The sequence below is a fragment of the Carassius gibelio genome, chromosome A20, assembly GCF_023724105.1.
Source record: "Carassius gibelio isolate Cgi1373 ecotype wild population from Czech Republic chromosome A20, carGib1.2-hapl.c, whole genome shotgun sequence".
Lineage (NCBI taxonomy): Eukaryota > Metazoa > Chordata > Actinopteri > Cypriniformes > Cyprinidae > Carassius > Carassius gibelio.
The window spans coordinates 11,782,267-11,806,297 of NC_068390.1; the positions used below are offsets into that span (position 1 = coordinate 11,782,267).

Sequence of the window (24,031 nt, forward strand, 5' to 3'; positions counted from 1 at the left end):
TCTTGAGTGTGTATGTGTTGCTGTACCTACAGGTGGAATGTGTTCCGTGGTCACTGGAGGGGAATTCTAATGTCTCCATGGTGACAGTCGTCACAGTCAACAGGACCGGCGTGGGCTCCGGGGTGTGCAAATACACTCCGTATGTATTTTTATCATGTGTGATGGCGTCGCTCTCCGTGGCTCTGTACCTCCGTGTGTCATCACTACCCAAGATCCTCCTGCTTCTCCTTCTCAACATCCTCCACACTGTCGTCATGGAGACCAGCGGCTACCGGAAGGCCATAGGGTGAGTCAAGCAAAACACAACAGTTATCGGAGTGCGTATAGTTTGATTGTCTCAGGGTTTCCCAATCTGTGGTTTGTGAGTTGATGAAAAGATATTGAAAATGATGTAATCATAAATATAAATAAAATATTTTGTTTACATGCATGTAATGACATTATTAAACATGCAAAAGTGTAATTCAATTGTTAAAATATTAATTTAAAATCTTGAAGAAACATTTTTACGATCAAAAGTCTGAATATTTTCTTATCTCATTATCTGATGAGTGTCATGTTTGTGTGTGTGTGTGTAGAGGTGGATTCTTTCACACACATGGCTATGACCCGGTTCTGGCAATGCTGTTGTTTTCTGGAGCTCTAGTGCTTCACTGCAGACAACTGGACCTCAAACTCAGACTGGACTACCTCTGGGCCACCCAGGTGAGTGCACCTGTATGTATGTGCAAACATTAGAGATTTTTGTTTCTTTGTGTGTGTGTGTGTGTGTGTAGTTCTAGAATGCATCATATGAACAGGCTCACACAGAATCTATGTGAGCAAAACTTGACATGGATTTATACAGTTTTGTCCATCCATTTGCTCCTTGTAAGCTTACGTTTTTCAGCTGTGGGTGAAGTATTCCATAGTCCATTTGACAGAATTGTTCCCCAAAAATCAGTTCAGAATATGCAAAAAAAAAAAAAAAAAACTCCACAGATTCAGGCAACATGCCCACAGATCGTCCACAAACTATTGATTGATAGCTGTTGCATATTACACTCAAAAATGACAAGTGTGAGAAATATTTGACTGAATTTAGTTTAACCGGAAACTATAGTTATAATAATAATAATAATGTAAAAGAAATACAACAAAATAACACACACACAATACTGTTCAAAAGTTAGGTGTCATATCATGCTCTTCTGCTCAACAAAGCAGATTTTTTTTTAAATAAAAAAATACAGTAGCAACAGTGCTGTAAAATAATATAAATTGTAAACGCAATTTATTTTTCTATTTGAATATATTATTTTAAAATGTGTCACATGGTCATTCAGAAATCATTCTAATATGTTGATTTGGTGTTTAAGAAACATTTCCTATTATTATAAATGTTGTGTGAAACATTATTGTGTGAAACTATGCTACAATTTTTCAGAGATTCTTAGGAAGTTCAAAAGAAAAGCATTTATCAGACATATTAATCTTTTGTAACATACTAAGAACATCTTTACTGTCACTAAATGAATCCTCGCCTAATAAAATATTAAGTTATTTTATAAAAAGTCCCCAAACTTCTGAAAAGTAGTGTATGTTTTCTACAGAAAACACTAAATAGTTATTTCTTCTTCTTTTTTAAGACTGTAAAAACACTGATATGTCTGTTGCTCCCCCTTCCATATTTTTCTTGAGAGGATTCATACACAAAAGAAAGCACTAAATATTAAGCATCATCAGCACTGTGAAAGCAAGCTATTTCCACAGCAGCAGTGCCTTCTAGTGGATGTTTTGTTTTCAGAATATTATTTTATATAAACACAAAGTATTTCGTTACTAAACTCAGTCTAAAATCTCCAGTAGCTGTAATATGAGTATGTAGCGAATTGTTAACACGTCAATTTGTGTGTTTTGTCCACAGGCTGAGGAGGACAGAGATGACATGGAGAGAGTGAAGTTGGACAATAAAAGGATTCTCTTTAACCTTCTGCCTGCACATGTAGCTCAACACTTTCTGCTGTCCAACCCGCGAAACATGGTCAGATTTCATTTACAGATCACAAAGTTAACCCTAAAGACAACATGAGATACCAATTTACTTACATAACTTACACATACACTTACAAATTACTTACAATAATGTGACACATTACTAAGCAACTAATAAATACATACTTTCTTCAGAAAAGATAAGCACAATATGACCATATACATTTATTAAGAAAATAAACCAGGTCAGGTTTAAATTCATTCTGTCTAATAATGTACAGTACATCTCATTTGTTGTAGTTCCCAGTCACCACTTTATGGCATTGTTGTTATGATCCAGCTGCCAATTAGGTGAGGTCAGATAAGATGCTTTGATGATAGCATGTGTTTTGATCATGCTAATGAGATAACATTGTGATTGTGTGTAGTGTAAATGCTCAGCCACTCCATCCGGATTCGAGAACTCGTGGATTGTGAACAGTGTTAATTTTTGTAGACAAATAATTATTGTCAACAATTTTTTTTTCACAGATGACAACGAGATGATAATGAACTAAAACTCTTTTTAAATGACAAAAACTACTACGTAAATCTATTGACATTTTCATTCAACTAAAAAAAACAAGATGAAAATGTAAGGGAGAGATGATTTGGGAAGAGATTTATTCAGAACGAATCTGCGTGGTTCAGAGGTTAGATGCGTATCCTACATATAAATTGGAAGGGACATAAGCTAACATACACTTGCTGCAACGTCGCATAAAACGTTAAAAAAGGTCAATATGTGGTAGTAAGAGAAGAGCAGATATATGGATAATTCTGGCGACGGAAGAGATAGCTCAATTCGGTCCCTTTTTTTTAAGCGCAGACACTGAAGCATACACAGAAAGTGTGTCTCAAAGTGCATGAGTACTCTTTCGCGTATCATGAACAGAGAATTACACACATACACACACACACACACAAAAATAATAACACGTAAACAGTTGATTACATCTGATTGTAATCAGTAGGGAGAACTTATATCAGTACATTGCATCCTTTGCAGCTGTGAATTAGGTTTTAAAGGGATAGCAGCCTAATTTAGTTGCTATTGTCCAAGTCACTGATGTAAATCAAGTAACAAAAGAAAGACAGAAAATCATGTACTGCTCTTGACTGAAAAACTTTAGTGCCCTAAAAATTTTTCTAAATTTATTTATAGAAATAGTTACATCTACTTGAAAGAATGAAGTATATGGTAAACAAGTTGCTATAAAGATTACATAATTATCCTATCATTGGTATATCTTTAAAAAGAAGACCATGTTCTTGTTCTTTATAAGAAGTGGTTTTATTTCATTTTAACATAAAGTCCTGCTGTCTGTCACCGCAGTTAAATCAGTGTCTATTATGATAAAATGTCTCAGATTGTGTATGTAACCATGGTTCCTCAAGGGAACGAGCCGCTGCGTCGAAACGCTATAGGGAAGGCCCTCTCCGTGACCATGCTCTGAATCACGTGTAATCAGCCCATTGGAAAAACAAAACATCATAGGCGGGTGACATCATCGAACAGGAAGCTAAGGTGAGCCTTGATTCCCATCGGCGAGGGGAGGTGAGAGGACTCATAGGCCAGGTTGATAGCCTCGACTATCCACCAGCTGAGGGTCTGCTTAGTTGCAGGTAGACCCCTCTTGGAAGGACCATGGCACACAAACAGTTGAACTTTCCTTCTCCACAGGGCAGCTCTGTGGATGGATGTGTACAGCGCTAGAATTTGACACATACAGTTAAGCTTCTTCTTAATCGGCTCGAATGGAGCTTTACAGAGAGCCTCTAACACCACAACAAAGTCCCAGTGCGGAACACAGGACCATACTGGGGGCCTCAGCCTCAGCGCAGTTCTCCCGCAGGGGCCACACCCACAGTTTTCACAACTCCTGGCAAGGGTGAATTATCATAGCCTGCACCTGTGAGAGTAGATCTGTCCTGACTGGAATCTCCCATGGTGAGCCATTAAAGAGTGAGTTCAGATCTGAGAACCATACTCTGCCCAGCCAGAACGGGGATACTAATAACAGCTGAACCCTGTCCCGGCTTACTCTTGCCAGAACTACCGGGAGCAGAGCGATTGGGGGAAACCTTACAGACGAAGCCTCGGCCAAGTCTGTACCATAGCGTCCAGTCCCAGAGGAGCTGGATGAACTATAGAGAACCAGAGAGGACATTGCAATGTGTCCTGAGTCGCAAAAAAGTCCACCTCAGCCTGGCCAAAAACTCTCCATATCTGCTTCACTTCCTCGGGGTGAAGCATCCATTCCCCGGGGCTCTGCCCCTTTCTCCACAGGATGCCTGCTCCCATATTGAGATACCCAGGAATATATACTGATTTGAGTGAGAGGAGTTTGTCCTGGGACCACACAAGGATCTGGTGCGCCAGCTTGTACAAAGGTCGTGAACGCAGACCTCCTTGGTGGTTGACATAAGAGACCACTGATGTGTTGTTGGTGCGCATTAACACATGGTGACTTCTCAGATCTGGGAGGAAGTGTTTTAATGCTCAATACATGGCCAGCATCTCCAGACAATTGATATGCCATGTAAGATGGCGACCACTCAACAGACCACGGGCAGGGTGGCCATTCATGACCGCACCCCAGCCAGTGAGGGACGCGTCCATTGCTATCGTTACACTGTGAGAAGGATCTCCCAGCAAGGACCCTGATTCAAGAACCAAAGATTCTTCCACATGTCTAAGGCACGGATGCACCGCCGCATAACCTTGATAGCTCGAAGTAGGTTCCTCCTCGGGGAAAATCCCTTGGTCTTGAGCCACCACCACCCAATGGCACGAGTGATCTCCTTGGTGGCGTGGAGAGCGAGATCAGCAGTTCTCCTCAACTCTGCGATGTTATCAGAGTTAAGCTCCTCACCCTTATCTAGCTCCTTAAGCAGGTCTGCCTGGTATGCCTGTAACACAGACATTGTGTGCAGACACGCACCGGCCTGACCTGATGCCGCTTACCCCTTGCCCACCAGCGCTGACGTAGTACGAAGCGCCGAAGCCTTCAAGGATGATGCCGCGCCAGTGGACAGATAGCTGGCTAGCATCTGTTCAACCCAGGGTATTGCCCTGTAACCGTGCTCAATCAACCCTGCCACATATCCATAGTAATCAGAAGCAAGGATGAAGAGGCGGGCCGAGAAAGGCTTAGCCCACGACCTCGACACCTTGGTGTGGAGGTCGGCAGGCCCCTGCATAGAGGTGGTGGCTTTGACCGCAGGAAGCATTCATCCAGCTTGCTTTGCTGCTGGTCGGTTTTACTCTCGACGGGCCTATTGATTTTTAACTGGGCTACCGCACAAGTCACCACCTCCAGCAGCTCCTCATACTGGGGCGATAGAGGGGGTGAGACCTCATCGACATTCACCACATCAACCTTGTCAGAGGAAAACATGCGAAGCTTCGAGCCTTAACCCTGGGAGGAAGTAGCTGCAGTGCAGGCTTCCGAATCTAGAGAACCCTCGAGAGCTGACTGTGCGTGCTCCGCTCGCACGCATAGCCACGCATAGACTGCGTGTATCCTTGCTTGTGATGTAATGTGGGCAGGGAGGAACAAAAAATTTATAGCGCGACTCGGCCTCGCCCTCCTCTTTATCTCTTTTCTTTCCTCTTGCCTTGGGCATGATGGAGCCTATTATGGCTGTGTAACTGGATAGACAACAGTAAATAAGACTCACAACACAGATTGAGACTGAAACAGAAGGCTGACGCAGGCACTGCTGCACGTGCCTTTAAGCTTTCTGGTCGATGACATCACCCGCAAGATGTCTTATGTTTCCATCGAGCTGATTACACATTTGATTCACAGCGCGGTCAAGCAGAGGGCATTCCCCATAGCATTGTGATGCAGCTCGAGTTCCTGAAGAGGAACCTTAATATCAAACCTATATAATGAGTTGGGAAATCGTAGAGAAATGCTTAATAAATGCACTAGACAAAACCCATTAGATTTTAGACGGCAAAATTTACTGTAGATTTAGTTGACTAAAATCTTATGATATTTAGTCGACTAAAACTAAAAACAGTTCAGATGACTAAAATATGACTAAAACTAAATGGCATTTTAGTCAAAAGACAGACTAAAACTAAATCAGAATGACTTTTTTATTGACAAATTAGTCAGACTAAAATCATAAATGCATGTAAATTTTTATATTGGTTTGGTAAACAAAAATGCACAATTATATTCATCTTTTGGTGCAATGTGTCCTGTTTATAAGACACCAAATTGTAGCTATGGTTATGTCCAAATCATATCTGTCATATCTGTATTTAAATGTGGTTGTCACTCCCAAAACCTTGCAGTGTGTACGTGGCCAATATGTCTACATGGTAAATCAAATCCTTCTATTTCAAAAGAGCAAGAGAAGCCCTATCTTATGTAAAACTGGGATGTAGTTGTCTCATTGATGGACAGGACAGTCTAATATACCTTTTAATATCACTAGCAGGTTTAGCTTTGACCAAAGTCAACTTGTCCAGTTCATGCATGTTGTGTGTCGTGACTAATTACAGGAGGCTTACCTTCTCTAACGGCTGTTATATTTCCAGCTCAGCCTGGATCAGTGATATCATCCCCTGAGGGTCTCATGGCTCTTTCCTTACTGCTCTTTCACTGTTTTACAGGACCTGTATTATCAGTCTTACTCTCAGGTGGGTGTTCTGTTCGCCTCCATCCCCAACTTTAATGACTTCTACATTGAGCTGGATGGAAACAACATGGGTGTGGAATGCCTCCGGCTGCTAAACGAGATCATTGCCGACTTTGATGCGGTGAGAATTTATTGTCTCCCAGCCCAAGATATGTATGTTTTGGCTCAGTGTCTGAGTTACCTTAATCCCACTCTAGGCTCAAATTATTTCTCTCTCACACCATCTCTCTTTCTCTTTCCCTTTCTCTTTCTCTTTCTGTTTGTAGCTGATGGATAAGGAATGCTACAGAGACATTGAGAAGATCAAAACGATTGGCAGTACATACATGGCTGCGGTCGGACTCGTCCCCACTGCAGGATCCAAGGTACACAGAGTGTGATTTAGAGAAATCATTTTCTCAATATTAATTTTTGCCTAATTTTCCAGTAAAATTATCTAAATGACTTTAAAACAAGATTATTTGAGGAGCAAAAATGCTTGATTTTAGAGAATGCATTTTTCTAAAGTTTGGGGTCGGTAAGATTTGTCATTTTGATTTATTTATTTATTTATTTATTTAAGTATTTATACCCGAGCTGGATTTATTTGATCAAAAATACAGTAAAACTGTAATATTGTGAAATATTATTTAGAAATAACTGTTCATCATTACTCCAGTCTTCAGTGTCACAAGATCCTTCATAAATCATTCTAATGTGCTGATTTGCTGCTCAAGAAACACAATAGAAAGTTAAAAGAGCAACTTTATTTTTAAAGTTTTAATTAAATTAATTTAAGTATAAATTTAACAAGATTTAGTGAGGTTTACTCTTAAAAAGATATTTTAGTTTATCTAAAGTTACACAATTCTGTCTCTCGAGTACATTTATTTTAAGGATGTTTAGATATTTTTAAAGTCAACAATTAAAATTAGTCAAATTAGTGCTTGTGTGTATTTGTCGGTGTATAATTGTCCTTGTAAAATCTTGAAAAATAAGAGCATTAAAGGGATACTCCACCCCAAAATGAAAATTTTGTCATTAATCACTTACCCCCATTTCATTCCAAGCCTGTAAAAGCTTTGTTCATCTTAGGAACACAATTTAAGATATTTTGGATTATTACCAGGAAGCTTGAGACTGTCCCATAGACTGCCAAGTAAGTTACACTGTCAGGGTAAAGAAAAGTATGAAAGACATCGTCAGAATACTCCATCTGCCATCAGTGATTCAACCGTAATGATGAGCGATGAGAATACATTTTGTACGTGAATAAAACAAAAATAATGACTTTATTTACTTTATATATGTCTTCTACATATATTAATGCTTTGATTTGAAATAAAATAGCGCATCCTGTGTCACGGCTGAAACAGAAGAGCGTAAGCTGCCTGCGGTCAGCTCATATTCTTCAAAATGGTGCTACGCTGATGTGGAGACACAAAGAGGAGACAAATTGTTGAATAAATATTCACACATTTTGATCCTAAAATCATCAAAAAAATCATTCTGTTTATTATCATCATTTCACAACAAAAGGTGGTGGTATATGAATGAAGTCTTTCTGTTTTCTCTCTGTTCTCCCTGAATAGGTAAAGAAGTCCATTTCTGTGCAACTGTGCACAGTGGCTGATTTCGCCATTGAGATGTTTGACGTACTGGATGCGATCAACTACCAGTCCTACAATGACTTTGTGCTTCGAGTTGGTGAGTGATCTTGTTAAAGCCACATGTGTGCTTCTATATAAGTGGAGGAAATACGTCAGTGAGTGTGGACATTGTGCCGGACATCCCGCATCCAGTAGGATGTCCTGAGCGTAACTTTGTAGGGAACAAGATTACATACACACATTTATACACACATGCATGAACAAGCTACACTACATACCCACTTCTTTACAAAATGCAAAACTTTTCTGTCATGAATTTAAACACCTCTCTATTAAAGCATTAGTGGTACGCTGCTGTTAATGTTAATATAATATCCATCCCTTCAGTTCTGATAGCCTCTAGTTGCTGAGTAGATTTATTTATTTTTTATTATTAGAATATATTTTTTAATGAAGGTTTAGCAGAGGGAGCTGTTCAGAAAAACACACCTGCTACAAATCATTATTAATGAGAAGGCCAGACAGAACTGGCACAATCCTGTAAAACTGGCTCAAATGAGCAATCTGTAAATACATTTTTAAGCCGCTTGACAAGCCACATTTGCAAAATATAAATTGCAGTTATGAGAAGGAATTTTACAATATACTAATGACAAAATGTAATAGCTTTCTCCACCTCTCAAACACACATTTTTTTTTCAGGCTAATATAACTAAGGCCACATAGTCAGGAAAAATAAGATTATAGATACACTACTGTCCTCTTTCAATGCCACACTGCCTGTTTTTATTTAATTAAATCTTTATTTTATTTATTTATTTTATTGAGCAAGGATGCATTTCATTAATCAAAAAGTGAGAGTAGTGGCATTTATATTTATGTTAATATTATATTTTTTTTTCTTAAACATCAAATCAGCCTATTAGAATGATTTCTGAAGAATCTTTCAGAAATGTATGATATATTAAAATACATAAAATATATTTCAAATTGTATTAATATTTCACAATATTACTGTTTTTACAGTATTTCTTTTGTAGTGTGTGTGTGTGTGTGTGTGTGTGTGTGTGTGTGTAGGCATGTTTTTGTGACATATCAGGACACAACTCTGTATAATGACATGGTTATGACACAGGTATTACAAGGAGAGGGTGACCTATGAGGACATTACCCATGTCCCCATTTTTCAAAACGCTTATAAATCATACAGAATGAGTTTTTTTTTTTTTTTTGAGAAGGTTAAAATGCACAAAGTTTCCTGTGAGGGTTAGGGTTAGGTGTAGGGTTGGTGTAGGGCTATAGAATATACAGTTTGTACAGTATAAAAACCATTACGCCTATTGGATGTCCCCACTTTTCACAAAAACAAACGTGTGTGTGTGTGTATTTTGATACCTCCAGACCAAGATAAATAATGCAACATTTCACAGTTTTACTGTATTTTTAATCAAATATATGTAACTTGGTGAGCATAAAAGACCTTAAGTACATTAAAAGAGTCTAACCATCCCCAAATTTCTTAACAGAATCTATTTTGCATGGGAAAAATAACAGATAAAGGGATGATAATTTCTGATTACTTAATCATTTTTGTTGAATCCTTGATCAGGAATCAACGTGGGACCAGTGGTTGCCGGCGTAATCGGGGCTCGCAGGCCTCAGTATGACATCTGGGGAAACACAGTCAATGTCGCCAGCAGAATGGACAGCACTGGCATTCAGGGAAAAATACAGGTAAAAAAAACACACCATCATTTCAATAAAGCAGCATGCCACTCCAAACTAATCTGACATTTTTTGCCTCATCATCCCAGGTTACTGAGGAAGTCTTCCGCCTACTCTCTGGTTATTATCACTTCCAGTGTCGTGGCCAGGTCAGCGTGAAGGGCAAAGGTCAAATGCTCACCTACTTTCTGGAGGGCCGAACCGCGCAAGCTGGGCAGCACATGCGACCCAAGAGCCCCAAGCGTGGGTCAAGCCCCTGCATCCGGACCAAACTGGGATCAGCGCCTGCTGTCAGCAGCTACGGGGTGAAAAGTCACACCATAGGGCATGTTAGCACCCCAAACAACAGCATTATGTACCTGCCCTCCGTTTCCGTCGACATGGAGATGGAGGTGTGATCGCCAAGAAGACTGGTTCTAAGGTGGTCAAACGATGCATTAGTACATCAGAGGCAGGGAGGGAAACTGAGCACAAGGTAGGAAGTAAGATGAAAAACTGAGGAGAGAAACATTCAAACGTGCCAAACCGAGAAAGGCCCTCTCCCCTTCATGCAAGTACATAATAAGCATGTATGTCTTTCCGTGTGCGTATGCGTGTATTTTATTGAGTCTTCCCCGACCAACAGGATATCAGGGTCTCCTCAACGGGAGCATGCGATCTACTGCAAAAGGCAGCTTCACACCAGCCGAGGAGACACATACCCAGTGTGTGTCTGTGTGCATGTGTTATCTTGCATCTGAAAATGTCAAGAGATGCCACGGCGATTCATATTTTGAGTGGCGAGGACCTAACATTTTGTTTATGACAGCGCTGTATTTTGTACGAGACTGAGTCAGGGCAGTTTCTGAGACGACAGAACACGTGTTGGGTTTTTCCCACAAAGACAAAGGAAAAGATGGTTCCTCATATTGAGATATGCTTTGAAGAAATTGTTTACATGAAGAACACGTCCCGGGTTTACAGATGTTAGCAAAGTGATTCCCAGCTCTACAGTTTTCAGGCACTCGTCTGTGTATGCAGAGAGAAAGATGTAGAAATTCTAAACAACCGTAGTGAATCAGAGACTGCAGTGATTTACTAGTGAATGCTAACACTATCCTGTTTTGTAATCATTTACAGAAAGTCGGTCGGGTGTGTGACGTGGGTAAATGTTTAACTTTGCGTGGGTTGAATCAGCACAGTTTTCCTGTATGTGATGTTAGTACGCACTTGGTGCTTGGACAAAACATCTGTATGCACTTGCTGCTGCCCTTTGCTCTCTGGGAAATCCTTTCCAGGAATAACATGACAGCCGTTCCCATTGCGTTAAATAAGCGCAAAGGACATGAACTATCGATACAATCGAGAGGTCAGCACAATCGAGGCTGTCACTGATAACACTATTCACAAAAAGCAACCAAATTGGCTTCCAGTGTGTGATCAAATTGCTTGATATACATTTATTCCACATATATTTGGTCTGTGGTTTTTCTAAGTGGCACTTCGCTTTCAGATTCTCCTATCAACAGTAGCATCTCTCACTGTGCTTGCGGAATGATCTTTACCAGCGGTTGAACATGCATGATATTTTAGTGCTGGATGTGTCATGTGCAGTCTAGATCTTAGGTGAAACATCGGGATTTTAGTGCATCTGTTTCAGAGCATGCAAACATCTCAAATCTGCTCTCAGTTGGGAAAGCCTCACAAGCCTCATTTCAGAATGATCTTTTGATTTTCTTTATGTACTATTACTGTATCTTTGATAGATTTCCCATGATGCCTAGCTAATGAAGTTTGGCTTCACGCATGCCATTCTGCATGTCCCTCTCAGCATGCTGTAATTCTGTCACGTCGCTCTATTTGATAACTGATTTGTGTCTCTAATGCATGCCTACTGCAAAAAGAAAACCAAGTGTTGAAGATATGTTGCCAGACATGCTTTAGTAGCACAGCATGAAGCCCAGAATAAAGGCCTCGATGAACCGAAACATCTTTTTTTTTTTCATCCTTTGGCGTATCTGCTTACCTGGTCCATGTGTGGTGCTGTGGGGAAAGCTTTCTGGGAGTTTTGTAGCATTGGCGCCTTGTCAAGCTCTTGAAGTGACTGCCTTTTTATCCAGGGTCTGTTAGAGAAAGTGTATCTTTTGGAAAATCTGCCAAAACATACGGTTACCAACATATCAAACTGTGTTCTTTTATAGTGCAACTCTGCGACATTGTGTGCATTCGGTTCCATTTCAAACTTTACTTTAATATGGACTGATTGAACCACATGGGGCTCAATACTGACTCGCAAATGGGCTATTCCTTTTTTATTTTTCAACGTTTAATTAAGCTACGTTTTCAGGAATGATCTCTCTGATTATATATATTGTTTCGCTGCATTAGGCTTCATTTAACATACACGGAATTTCACATATTTATTAACGTAAAGTAAGGAGCTGTTCATTCGAGTTTCATCTATGTACATTTTTGGTTTTTATGATATGAATGCCAAATGCCAAAATGCTTATCGTATCACTGAATATTTCAGATTTTATGATCCAACAAATGTAGCCAAACAGCTAAATGGTTCTATTTGATATGGCTTAATATAATCTATTTTGACTACAGTGGCCTAACTTACTGCTGTTATGAACATTAATAATATATTAACTAATAATGCATAAAGTGTGCACAGTAAAATCATAGAATAGATTTTCATGTCGATTAGATATTTTCATATTTGATACGGGTCAAAATTATTGTACGTATTAAATATATTGTAGAGTAAACTAAAAGAGTATTTTATTGATGATTTGTAATATCTGTGCTCTTTTTGGGGTTCTAATGTATTTATTGCGATGGTTCTATGTGAATGTAAATTTCATATTGAGATCTTTTATACTTGTGTTTGCACTGTTCAGGAATAAAATAACAATAAGAGACGACGTGGGGCTTCTGCGTGCTGTTTGCAATGGTTGTGCTGTCGTAGACGTGGCCTTGACATTGAATAAGGAGACGTCAATCTATGAACTGATTGTGAGAGTGAATGACCTGAGAGTTATGACATTGTTTAACTGGAAAAAAAAAAACAACTGGGGCAAACAAGGAAGATTCAAATATTTTTTTTTCATTTTATTTTCTTTTTCTTCTCTTTTTTTCTGTTATTTATTTTATTTTATTGAAAACCACATAAAAAACAACAAACAAAAAAAAAAAACTTTTTCATTTAATGTTTAATTTAATTTTTTTGAGATGGAAAACCAGTTTCTTATCCCACAAATGTCCATGTTTTCATGCCTGGGCATTTGCATTAGATTAATGTGTGAAATAAACTGCAGTGCTTCATAACATCGAGGCTTTTAGGAACTGCCGTAGATCCGGCCTATTGTCCCACTTCTCTTTTCTGCATATTTCCACGGTTTTCCGACCGGGATCTGTGTTTTTTTTCATATACAGGATGTGCCCGTTCCTAAGCATTTTAGAGAACAAGGGAAAACAAAGAGGTCTTATCAGGCTGGCATGTGTAAGTAGCAAATATACAGGATGTGACACATTTGCTGGACACAACTTGCAACTGTTATTTATGAAAGAGAAACTTAGATACAGTATACACAATCACATCAGGGTGTCAAGATGGATGGACCTTTCAGCATGACCCACGCTCGTAACTTTAGTCACTGGTTATCATATCCTGGTCAATAAGGTCAAACCTCACTCTTAAACTTTATATAGTGTGACATGTTATTGACATTACCCTGCATCTTGTAGTATAAAACATACTACCCTACCCAACAACAGAGGAAAAAAAATTAAATAGATGTCATATGACTGCAAAATGAACTTCACCTCAAAATGAAATTAGTGTATTTATTTACTCAACCTGTCGTTCACTTCCACAGCTTAAAGTTCACCCAAGAATGAAAATTCTGTCATCATACACTTAGCCTCCTCTTGTTCCAAACCTGTGTGAGTTTTGTTCTTCCACTCTGCACGAAAGAAGATATTTTGAAGAATGTTGGCAACCAAACAGTTGCACGTAGCCATTGACTTCCATGATATTTCTTTCACACTATAGAAGTGCAACTGTCTGGTTGCCAACATTCTTGAAAATATCTTTTTTTGTGTTCAGTGCAAGGAAGAACCTCATACAAGTTTGGAACTAAATGTTGGCTTAATTTTCAATTTTGGGTGAAGTATGGCTTATTTATATATATAGTATAGTAGTATGTAAGTACTAGTCATGTCTTCTCTAACTCAAAAAACTGGTGCATGTGACCCTACCCTACAGCACATGTCCCCATTTACTTTCATTTTATAGAAACGAGCAGATAAATTGTGCCTAACATCTCCATGAGTGTTCCATAGAAGAAAGAAAGTAGGAACCGCATGAGGGTGAGAAAATTATGACGGAATTTGTGTGTGTGTGTGTGTGTGAACTATCCCTGCTGAATTACCTGTGCCACTATAGGCAATGGAATACTCAGCCCTGCCTATTGAACCTATTGTGAGTTAACAAGGAGCTTTGCTTATGGAAAATCTCCAGTCTGTCCTGTAGCTTACACACTGTAGAAGTGTCAGATCAGGCCTGGGCTTGCTCTTCCATTTCTTAACCAAGCCCATTCCTTTCCTCGTCTCTCAAATGATAATCTCTGCCCTCCAGCACAGTGCTCAGTATTCAACGCTCACAATGACTTTCGTACGAAGATGCTCTCGCTCACTTCCATTTTTCCTCCCATCAAACGCCCTGCCAGAACTTGTCTTTCCCCCTTTTTAACCGTCGGTCCCCTCTTATTGGAAACTGTAAATGATTCCTGCTAAATGAAGATGTGTGCGTACTCCGTGTTCATGCTGATGAGTAAGGCGTAGGAGTGTTTATTACCTGCGGGGAGGAAATGACTCATGCCTTTTTTACCAAGATAAACAGCAGCGCTAACAGGTCATCAGCTTGCACACTTCAAACCCATCTGCTGTTGGGATCACAATGACGAGGATACTTGATTGGATAAGATGGCCTCAGATCAGCATGAGGCTAATGATCAATTTCCACTTTGAGTTAGCACACACACAGCTTTCAGGCATTCAGTACAAGGTTATTCAGTGTGGACAGCATATCTGAGAGGTTGCCCAGGTTGTTATGGTTTGTGTGCACTGATGAAAGTGTATAATGATTTTTCACAAGCCATAGCATGCTCTATTTTAAGATCATAAAACACACACAAATAAAACGGTCAAGTACTGATTGTTGTAGCTAGTGTTCATATTAATCTCTGCTGAAATGCTAAACACGTTCTTTGCATAATAAATGAGATTCATATGAGATTTAAAGTTCTAGTTTTAAACATGTAAAATGGGGATTTTGGCCAATCTTGACTTCTGGACTGAAACCAACAATTAATCTTAAACTTAATTCAATTGATACACATTCAATTGCAGAAAACAATGTTTTTTCTGTTTTTTTTTTTTTCTGGGTTAAACTCTTCAAGTTACTGATAAAGTTACTAGCATTTCAAAGCTGAATTTAAACTAAAATTGGCAACCCTGTTTCCAATTCCAACCAAGTTTTTGAATTATAAATGTTTTTATTTAATATTTATATTAATATTTTATTATTATTATTTAGACATTAAATCAGGGTTTTGGACAAATTGTTGCAAATCTTAGTAACAAGAGAACCTTGACTTACATTCTAGCAAGGTTCTCTCAATGTTATTAATAACCATTCATCCAGTAACATGAACAGAAAGTTTATTCAAGGTTATCTGGACGTTTGTAAAGGTCTCTACTTGTTTCAAAATGTTCAAAGAACAATTATAATAAAAGTAATAATAAAAGTAACATTCCCATGTTTGCAAAATAATAAAACTGAATGCTCCTTTAACCCCCCCCACCCCACCCCCCTTGCTCTATAAAGTAAATATATTCTAAAAGTGAAGCATCTCTTTTCACAGGCCATTTGTTAAAAAAAGTCATTTTACTCTTTTTGTGAAACGTGCCACTCTTTCCAGATTGCCCTCAAAAATACAATGAAGGCTTTCGGCGGTGTCTCCTTGTTAGAATGTGCAATCTGTATCATCAATCGCACTCTCAAACAGTGAAATTAAGTTGGATGGATTAACAAGCTCAAACTCGGCAACATGAAAGACACCAAAATAGCAGCAGTACAGACTCCACCATTCATTTCAAAATACGATGAGTTCTGCACAGCAGGTCGCAGTGTAATGGGCTTTTGGCAGATCATCAATCCACGTTACTGCCACCAACAAAAAGCATGACTCATAATTACATTTAAGCATTAGACTTTTAGTTGTAAGATTTTACTGATGCAGGTAATCAGAAATAATCAGAGAACTATGTGGCATGAGAGGTCATTGTCATCGAAATGGAATGTTTTATGAGGATCATGGCAGTAAATATGAAGAAATGGCATTCTTTATACTGTAGTAAGAGCTTGCTAGCAGGAGGGAAGTATTTTATGGTGACCCTTTATGACTATTTAAAAAAATGTGTTGAGTCCTTTTATGCCTTTCAAAAAATACAGCAATAGATAATGGCTGTAAAAAGTTGGAAAGATAAAGGAATAAAAGGATAAAGGATGAGATGGAACTTACACTTGCAAATTTTCATAAACAGAATTATAAAAATATTATTTTTTAAATAATTTTTTTTAAAACATTTTTTAAAGTGTAATGTTCATCAAAAGTTGCATGTTTGTTTAATTAATATTTTGGCTAATTTAAAAATGTCACTGTTATTGAGATTTATTTTTTTTCTTTCAATTTTTTAAGCTCGGGTTTGCCAACTTTTTCTTATTATTATCAGTAATGCCATGTTTTACTACATAAATCCTTTCCACGGAAATCTATGGATGTTCTAAAAAAAAAAAAAAAAGAAAAAAAAAAAAGTTAGTAGAAGTTACTGAAAAAAATAATTCAGCAAGGGTGCATTGAATTCAGAATTGCAGTAAACACATTTATGCTGTTACAAAAAATATATAAATTTTTTCAAATAATGTTTTGAAATTTCTATAAATTATACATTTAATTCTATAAATTACCCTGAAAAAAGTACCACAGTTTCCACAAAGAAGCAGCACAACTGGTTTCGACATTGATAATAAGAAATGTTTCTGGATCATGAGACACTGAAAACTGGAATAATGACTGCTTCAAATTCAGCTTTGCCATCACAGGAATAAATTATATAATGTATAACTTAAATTAAAATAATAATAATAATTCTTACCAACCTTAAACTGTATATCTGCAGATTAGGTTCGGCCTGCAACATGAAACTTGCATCCCACAGGAGTGGCTCGGCTCTGACGTGTCAACATCATTGTATTGTACTGCAGGTTACTTAAACTCTGTCAGGTTTGATGAGTGATCTGTAACAGACATTAAAGGAGTCAAAAGTTAAGCTAGCATTGACATCTGCCAAAAATCTGTCCATCTCTGCTGTTAAAAGTGAAGACGCAATCACATTTGTTGACTCCGACAAATGTGGGATTGCCCAGCTTGAGATGACATAAACGCACTCCCACAAATGAGAGTGTGTGTGTGTGTGTGAGAGAGAGAGAAAGTGTATGTATATAAATGTGTGTTAGATATGCCTGGACTTTACCGTTGGCCAAATAAACACCTCTCGTCGGGCCATTTCCATGCTGGCTGGAGAGACGAGCCAGAGGAAGCCACAGACAATGGAGGCCAGCGCATGAGAGCACATACGAGAACGTTTTCCCACACACACTCGCACACACACACACAAAATCATTTTGACAATTTGACTTCTATGCATTATTTACACACGACCACAAAAATACACTACATCCAAACCGATAATGGAGCCAAACTGCCGTTGACTTACAGACCACAACGATTTCCTGAAGTGTTAACCACCAAGAAAGAAAGAAAATTCTTCGGGTCCAGTGAGGTAAGAGTCATCCTATATGTGTGTGTACATCTCAGGAATAAAGGCTTGCATGAGAATTGATGGAAATGCATGCTGTGACAGGAGTTCTGGCACCAGAGCAGCACAACAAACATGTGAGGTCACACCCACAATCATCTGTGATATTTCTGATCCAAAGTCAAGCAGTCATAACCAGCTAACATTTCATTCAACTCTTCAAGGGCAGTGTGGGTGAAAGGTGGCATGTGTGTGATAGATCTCTTCATATGTGTGTTGCACAGACAACTGGAAGGATTTCAGATGCACGAATCACTTATCCTTAGCCATGCCTGATCCCAAAGAACCTTCCACGATCATGCTTTTAAGGAACAGGAATAAGAAAAATGTTTTCACTCACATTACCTTAACCTCTCCGGTAGATTCAACATGGAATATTATGTATAGAACAGAAAGAGATGCAGTTTTTAATGTCATACATAGTCAGGTGAAATATAATTTTTAACACTAAATCAGCAATACAGTTTTAAATAATCATAATTATGTATACCATGTAAATCAATGGCTGCTGGCAATTGTTTGGTTACCTATATTCTTCAAGATATCTTCTTTTGTGTCAAGCAGAAATAAAAAAACTCATAGTGTAGGTTTGGAGCAACAAAAATGTTGAGCAAATGATGACAGAATTTTCATTTTTGAGTGATCTAGTCATTTAAGAAAATGAGTTTTTATTCTCACATTTACTTTTGTCAAGACTATTGATAGGTTTAGTGTAAGTGGTGTGTTATTTTAAAACATCAGCAAACTTACAAACTAAATATAACAACAACATAATAAAATGTTATACGATTCACTTTCATCTGTTCTGGATAAAACTAAACATGGGTTTAGCACTATGGACATTCACTTTGAAAGTGTCTAAAAGTATATTTAGCAGAAATATCACCACTGGCATGTTTTTGCAATGAGCCTTGGTTGGACAAATACGTAAATTTCATCACAGGGGAAGTTTTGCAGATGCAGGACCCCTGAAATTGTGCAATTCTGTGACCACAGAACGTTTTAGGCCAATTATATCAGCCATAAATTGCACAGGACTAATAACTCTACAGCTGCACAATGTCATGTGTACACTGATATTCCCACAAGAAGACACAGAATCCCAATATATATATATATGTGAAATAATAACAATATATACTGCATGTGTATAAGTTGGAATACACTGCTCTTTTTAAATGACCGACAATGGAAAAATATACTTTTTTGGGGTAAAGATGTGTAATTACAACATCTACCAGCAGGGTCTAACCTGTCATCCTAACCAGCTAGACCTTCACCCCTTGATCACAAAAGAGAGAATTATAGCCTTTACAATGCCAAAGACTAAAGGCTAATGGTAAAATGTTACATAGACTTCCATTCATACGTATGTGGAAGCGGGAGACTGGAAACACACACAAACAAAAAATCAACAATATTTCACTGCGTGACAAAAACTCTGCTGCAAGTTTACAGCATTGCATGAAGCATTAAAGGGGGGGGGGGGGGGGGTGAAATGCTATTTCATGCATACTGAGTTTTTTACACTGTTAAAGAGTTGGATTCCCATGCTAAACATGGACAAAGTTTCAAAAATTAAGTTGTACGTTTGAAGGAGTATTTCTGTTCCAAAAATACTACTTCCGGTTTGTCACAAGTTTCTGAAAGTTTTTTTCGAGTATGGCTCTGTGTGAAGTTAGATGGAGCGGAATTTCCTTATATGGGTCCTGAGGGCACGTTTGTCGGAAGAGCACGTGCTCCCGTATAGCACAGCACTGAGAGGCTGTGTGCACAGACAATCACTGATCAGAGCGAGAGCGTCGCGAAATGTCACAAAAAAGGAGTGTGTTTTTGGTTGCCAGGGCAAGACAACCCTGCACAGATTACCAAAAGAAAAAACAGCATTAAGGGACCAGTGGAGTTTATTTTTACAGAGCATCAACGGAGTTGTGCAAGTGTTTGTTCCCTGCATTTCTAAAATGCTTGTTTTACAAACAAAGCCCAGTTTGACGACGGATTTGCGTATGGTTTATTTCTTAAGGATGATGCAATCCCAACAAAAAAGGGTCACGATTGTGTGTTGGAACCACAGGCGGTGAGTAAAACTGCTTAAAATATCTCTGCCTCCTTGTTAGTGCGTCCGCCTCCCATCGGAGACCCGGGTTCGAGCCCCGCTCGGAGCGAGTCGTTGCTGCTGCTGCTCTTGTTCAGTTTCAGCCTTCACAGCTGTCACAGCTTCCAAACGCTCTCAAAGCAACTGGCGCTCGTGATTCTTTAGCTCCGCCCACACGTCACGCCTCTAGGCGCTCGTGTGTTTCCGGGAAAAATCGGTACAGACTATCTTTCTCTTATGAATATAATAAAACTAAATACTTTTTGGAGTTATGAAGGATGCAGTACTACTCTATAGGTACTCAAGATTAACAGGATATTGAGTGAAAACGAGCATTTCACCCCCCCTTTAAAAAAAAATAAAATAAAATTATATATATATATATATATATATATATATATATATATATATATATATATATATTTTATAGAGTGACTTCATATCATGTCCATTCTAGTATCTGAAGAAAAAAATGCATGTTTAAAATCTAGTGTAACCATGGCTTAAATACAAATGCAGCTCCATTTGTTTTGTTTTTGATCCACACTTCTGTTATGCAATCAGAAAGTCTCTTGTGTAAGTCTGTATGTTTTCTTCCTTTGCTCTTTTTAGAGTTAAACATAGGCACTTTTGCAATGCATGTCCTGCAGTTTATGTTAGTTCTGCTGGTGTCAATGTGGGTGTTGTTTCTCCCTCTTTCAAAGTGGCTCTGGCCCTGACCCTATATGACACTGTTTTGGTGACTTTTATTTTTTGTTCAGTCTCTTTGATATCAGATTTAAGAACAAATCAAGCTCCTGAGATCCCTGAGACAACATTTCCAAATGTCTCTCCTTAACAACGGATTTACCTCTTTAAGATTTTCATGGAAAATCAAATTTAAGAGTCTGAGGATATTTTGTCAGTACTCGCACTCCCACAAGGCTTTACAAACTTCCACATTCCTTTATTCAGAATAACAAGGTTATTTGAGTATGTTGTTAATAAAGGTGGGCTTGCTGGGGGTGGAGTGGGGATACTCCGAGCAGATGGTTAAGGAAAATCGCCTGATGTTTTCAAGAAATTATTGCCTCAAGAGGGTTACATTTTTTTAAACTAAATGTCTGACTGGTTTGTTTTGTCTTATTTAAGCTAAAAAACACAAACATAGAAGCCCAACTGTGGATGGAAACATGGACATGTCTTCTGCCGGACAATAAAACGAACACCTGTCATACTACGGCAGAAACAACACTTGCCATTTAGTGACATGCACAAGTGCACTCTTGTTTAAGTAACACGCACTGTAAACATACTGTAACCCCAGCTCTTTCCTGCGGCTGGAAATGTATTTTCTTTAAGATTTAGGGAAGTCAGTAAACAAAAAACAAATGTATAGGACGTTTACTTATGGAGATGTGTGTATAAAAAAATAAAATAAAAAAAAACTAAAAGTAAAAAAAGGAAATATTTATTTTAACTCATATGGAAGCCCTAAGGCCTCACATTGAAATTTGATCAACAAATGTGGCTTTTTTTTTTCTCATTAACCTCAACATTACAAATGTAGTTTTCTTAAGATTTTAAATATAATGATTATTTTTCTTGGTCTGGCTTTATATATATATATATATATATATATATATATATATATATATATATATATATATATATATATATATATGTGTGTGTGTGTGTGTGTGTGTGTGTGTATATATATATATATATATATATATATATATATATACACACATTGGCGAACAGTACTAAAGTAAATTTAAAAAGAGTGTTTTTTTTTTTTTTGTTGAAAACTTTACTTCACTACATTCCAAAACATAATGTCATTCTTTTATAACTGCACTTAATTTCATAAATAAAAGTTGTTGTTTGTTTTACCTTTAATACTTAAGAGGTAGTACTTTCTTGTACTCCAGTAAATCTTTGAATTACTTTAACTTGAGTAAAAGCAAGAAAGTAATAGATTTCTATTGTAATTAAGTATAGAATTAGATTTAATATGAAACATAATGCAGTAAAAAGTACAATATTATTCTTTGGAATGTTGTGAAGTAAAGTTTTCAAAAAATAAATACAGACACTTGAAAAGTACTTTTACAACAGAATAAAAATACTTCACTACTGTCCACCTCTGTGTGTATATATGTATGTATGTATGTATGTATGTATATATATATATATATATATATATATATATATATATATATATATATATATATATATATGAAGGACATTTTCTTGACCATCAAATCAGCCTATTAGAATGATTTCTGAAGGACCACGTGACCCTGAAGACTGGAATAATGATGCTGGAAATTCAGCTTTGCTATCACAGGAATAAATAACATTTTAAAATGTTTCACTAATAGGGCCTACTTGAGTACCAAAAATAATATATAATGCTGTGCTGCATCATGGATGTGCAAATGTGTTTTTACATTTATCTGGGACTCACTTTAGCAAAAATAACTCTGTGTCCTCTGTGATAAAGCCCTTCCAAATCAGTGTCTGACCGTTGAGAAGCGGGCTACGGAATGATCGTCACAGACATTATAGTGACCACCACCAACTTGAGAAACATGGACATCTGCATGGTTCCTGCATGATAAAGAAGGAACATGATTTGCCATGAGGAAGTATTATCAAACATAAATAGTTTTGTAATTTTAATAAAATAAAATAAATCCATAAACAAAACTTGTGTTTGAATGAGATGGGTATTTATTTATATTATTATTCATGTATATCTGTTTTGTTTAAATCGCTTAATAATAACTGTAGGCCTAGAGAAAATAGAAAGAAAAAAATAACACTTTAATAATATCCTTCGTAGTCTGACAACATTTACACGTTCAGGCTATTAATCCTAAACAAATAATTGGCATTAATGTCTGAGGTTTTTGTTAGAGGAGTAGAGTTCTGTTACCGCTATGACGCGCGAGCTTCCACACACGAGTGAACGGACAACTATCACGTGACACGTAGAGAAACTCCACGCGCTAAAGAAAAAAAAAAAACACACATAAAAATGATCCAACTCCGTAAGACAATTGCATGGATTGTGTGAGCTCACAAACTCCCCTGAGACATTTGAGGGCCCCGCGGTTGACACATTATTCAAGCGCCCTTCCCCAGCTGAGTGTTACTTCCTGCAGCTCATTCATAAACTCCGTGGCAAAATCACGACAAAAGGCCTCGCGACGCGCGTCGAGGAAAGGAGAGGAGGATACGTGTCTCTGGTCATGTCTTCTTTCCGCGCGGCTATTATTATCTCAAGGAAAGGGGCAATGACAATAGCGGTAGTCTTGCCCTTTCCAAAACAGGGTCCCGTCGTGACCTGAGTGAGGTCACGTACCACAGTGCGAGTGCACGCGGTGCCACAGAGATGTAGGGGCGCGCGCTCTATCACCTCATTACGGGCGCCGAATAAACGCGTCAAATGAGTGCCAGACCGAGGGAACGGGACGCAACGATTTGGTATCACAAACTGATTGTATAAGAGTTTTCAGGAGGGGAAGTTAATGAACGGGGAGCTTTGTTCGCCCTGTCCTAAAATAATTCGCAAATTGCATTAGGCTACTCAATTGTTCAGCTTCAGTAAACGCACACCATGAACCTGAATAAAGTGTTCCTAAATCTATCAAAAACCGCATGGAAAATTAGTTTTGGAAAGGGCTAAAAATAGGCCTACGTTCACTTGTTGTTGTTGTGAATTGAAAGACGCAAGGTCCACCATGAGGTTGGGGAATTAATTATATGCTGTTCAGATACGTTCACATTCATTATTATTTTACTGCCTGTTTATATCAGTAGGTCCATACGTTACGTATTATCTAAGTGCATTTGCATTAATGTTTAAGGAATTTCGTCAAAAATATAATAATTAATATAGGCTACTTTAAAAAAAATGCTAAATCTTTTTTAATTATAACCTAATTGTTATCAAATGTCATGGATTTCTAACGAGAAGCACATGCTGAAGTAGTCTACAAGTGGTTATTGAACACAGAATGTCCTCATTAAT

The 24,031-nt window shown here is 37.9% G+C and overlaps 1 protein-coding gene and 1 long non-coding RNA gene across 2 annotated transcripts in view; one reads left to right on the top strand and one right to left on the bottom strand.

Moving 5' to 3' along the window:
• The window catches only part of adcy1a (adenylate cyclase 1a), a 37,916-nt gene extending 25,021 nt beyond the window's left edge, over nucleotides 1-12,895 (top strand). Inside the window, exons 12-19 of the mRNA XM_052534633.1 lie at nucleotides 33-286; nucleotides 579-705; nucleotides 1,907-2,023; nucleotides 6,647-6,793; nucleotides 6,939-7,037; nucleotides 8,244-8,358; nucleotides 9,871-9,995; nucleotides 10,076-12,895. Coding sequence (XP_052390593.1) covers nucleotides 33-286; nucleotides 579-705; nucleotides 1,907-2,023; nucleotides 6,647-6,793; nucleotides 6,939-7,037; nucleotides 8,244-8,358; nucleotides 9,871-9,995; nucleotides 10,076-10,384 — 1,293 coding nt within the window. The 3' untranslated portion in view covers nucleotides 10,385-12,895. The remainder of the gene's footprint in view (nucleotides 1-32; nucleotides 287-578; nucleotides 706-1,906; nucleotides 2,024-6,646; nucleotides 6,794-6,938; nucleotides 7,038-8,243; nucleotides 8,359-9,870; nucleotides 9,996-10,075) is intronic.
• A 314-nt stretch (nucleotides 12,896-13,209) lies between these two features.
• On the bottom strand, nucleotides 13,210-23,360 carry LOC127938461 (uncharacterized). Its single transcript, XR_008148722.1, has 4 exons — nucleotides 22,934-23,360; nucleotides 22,463-22,605; nucleotides 17,197-17,334; nucleotides 13,210-13,419 (listed from the first exon to the last, which is right to left on the bottom strand). It is a non-coding gene; the product is annotated as an uncharacterized LOC127938461 (long non-coding RNA).
• Between the last annotated feature and the right edge of the window lie 671 nt (nucleotides 23,361-24,031).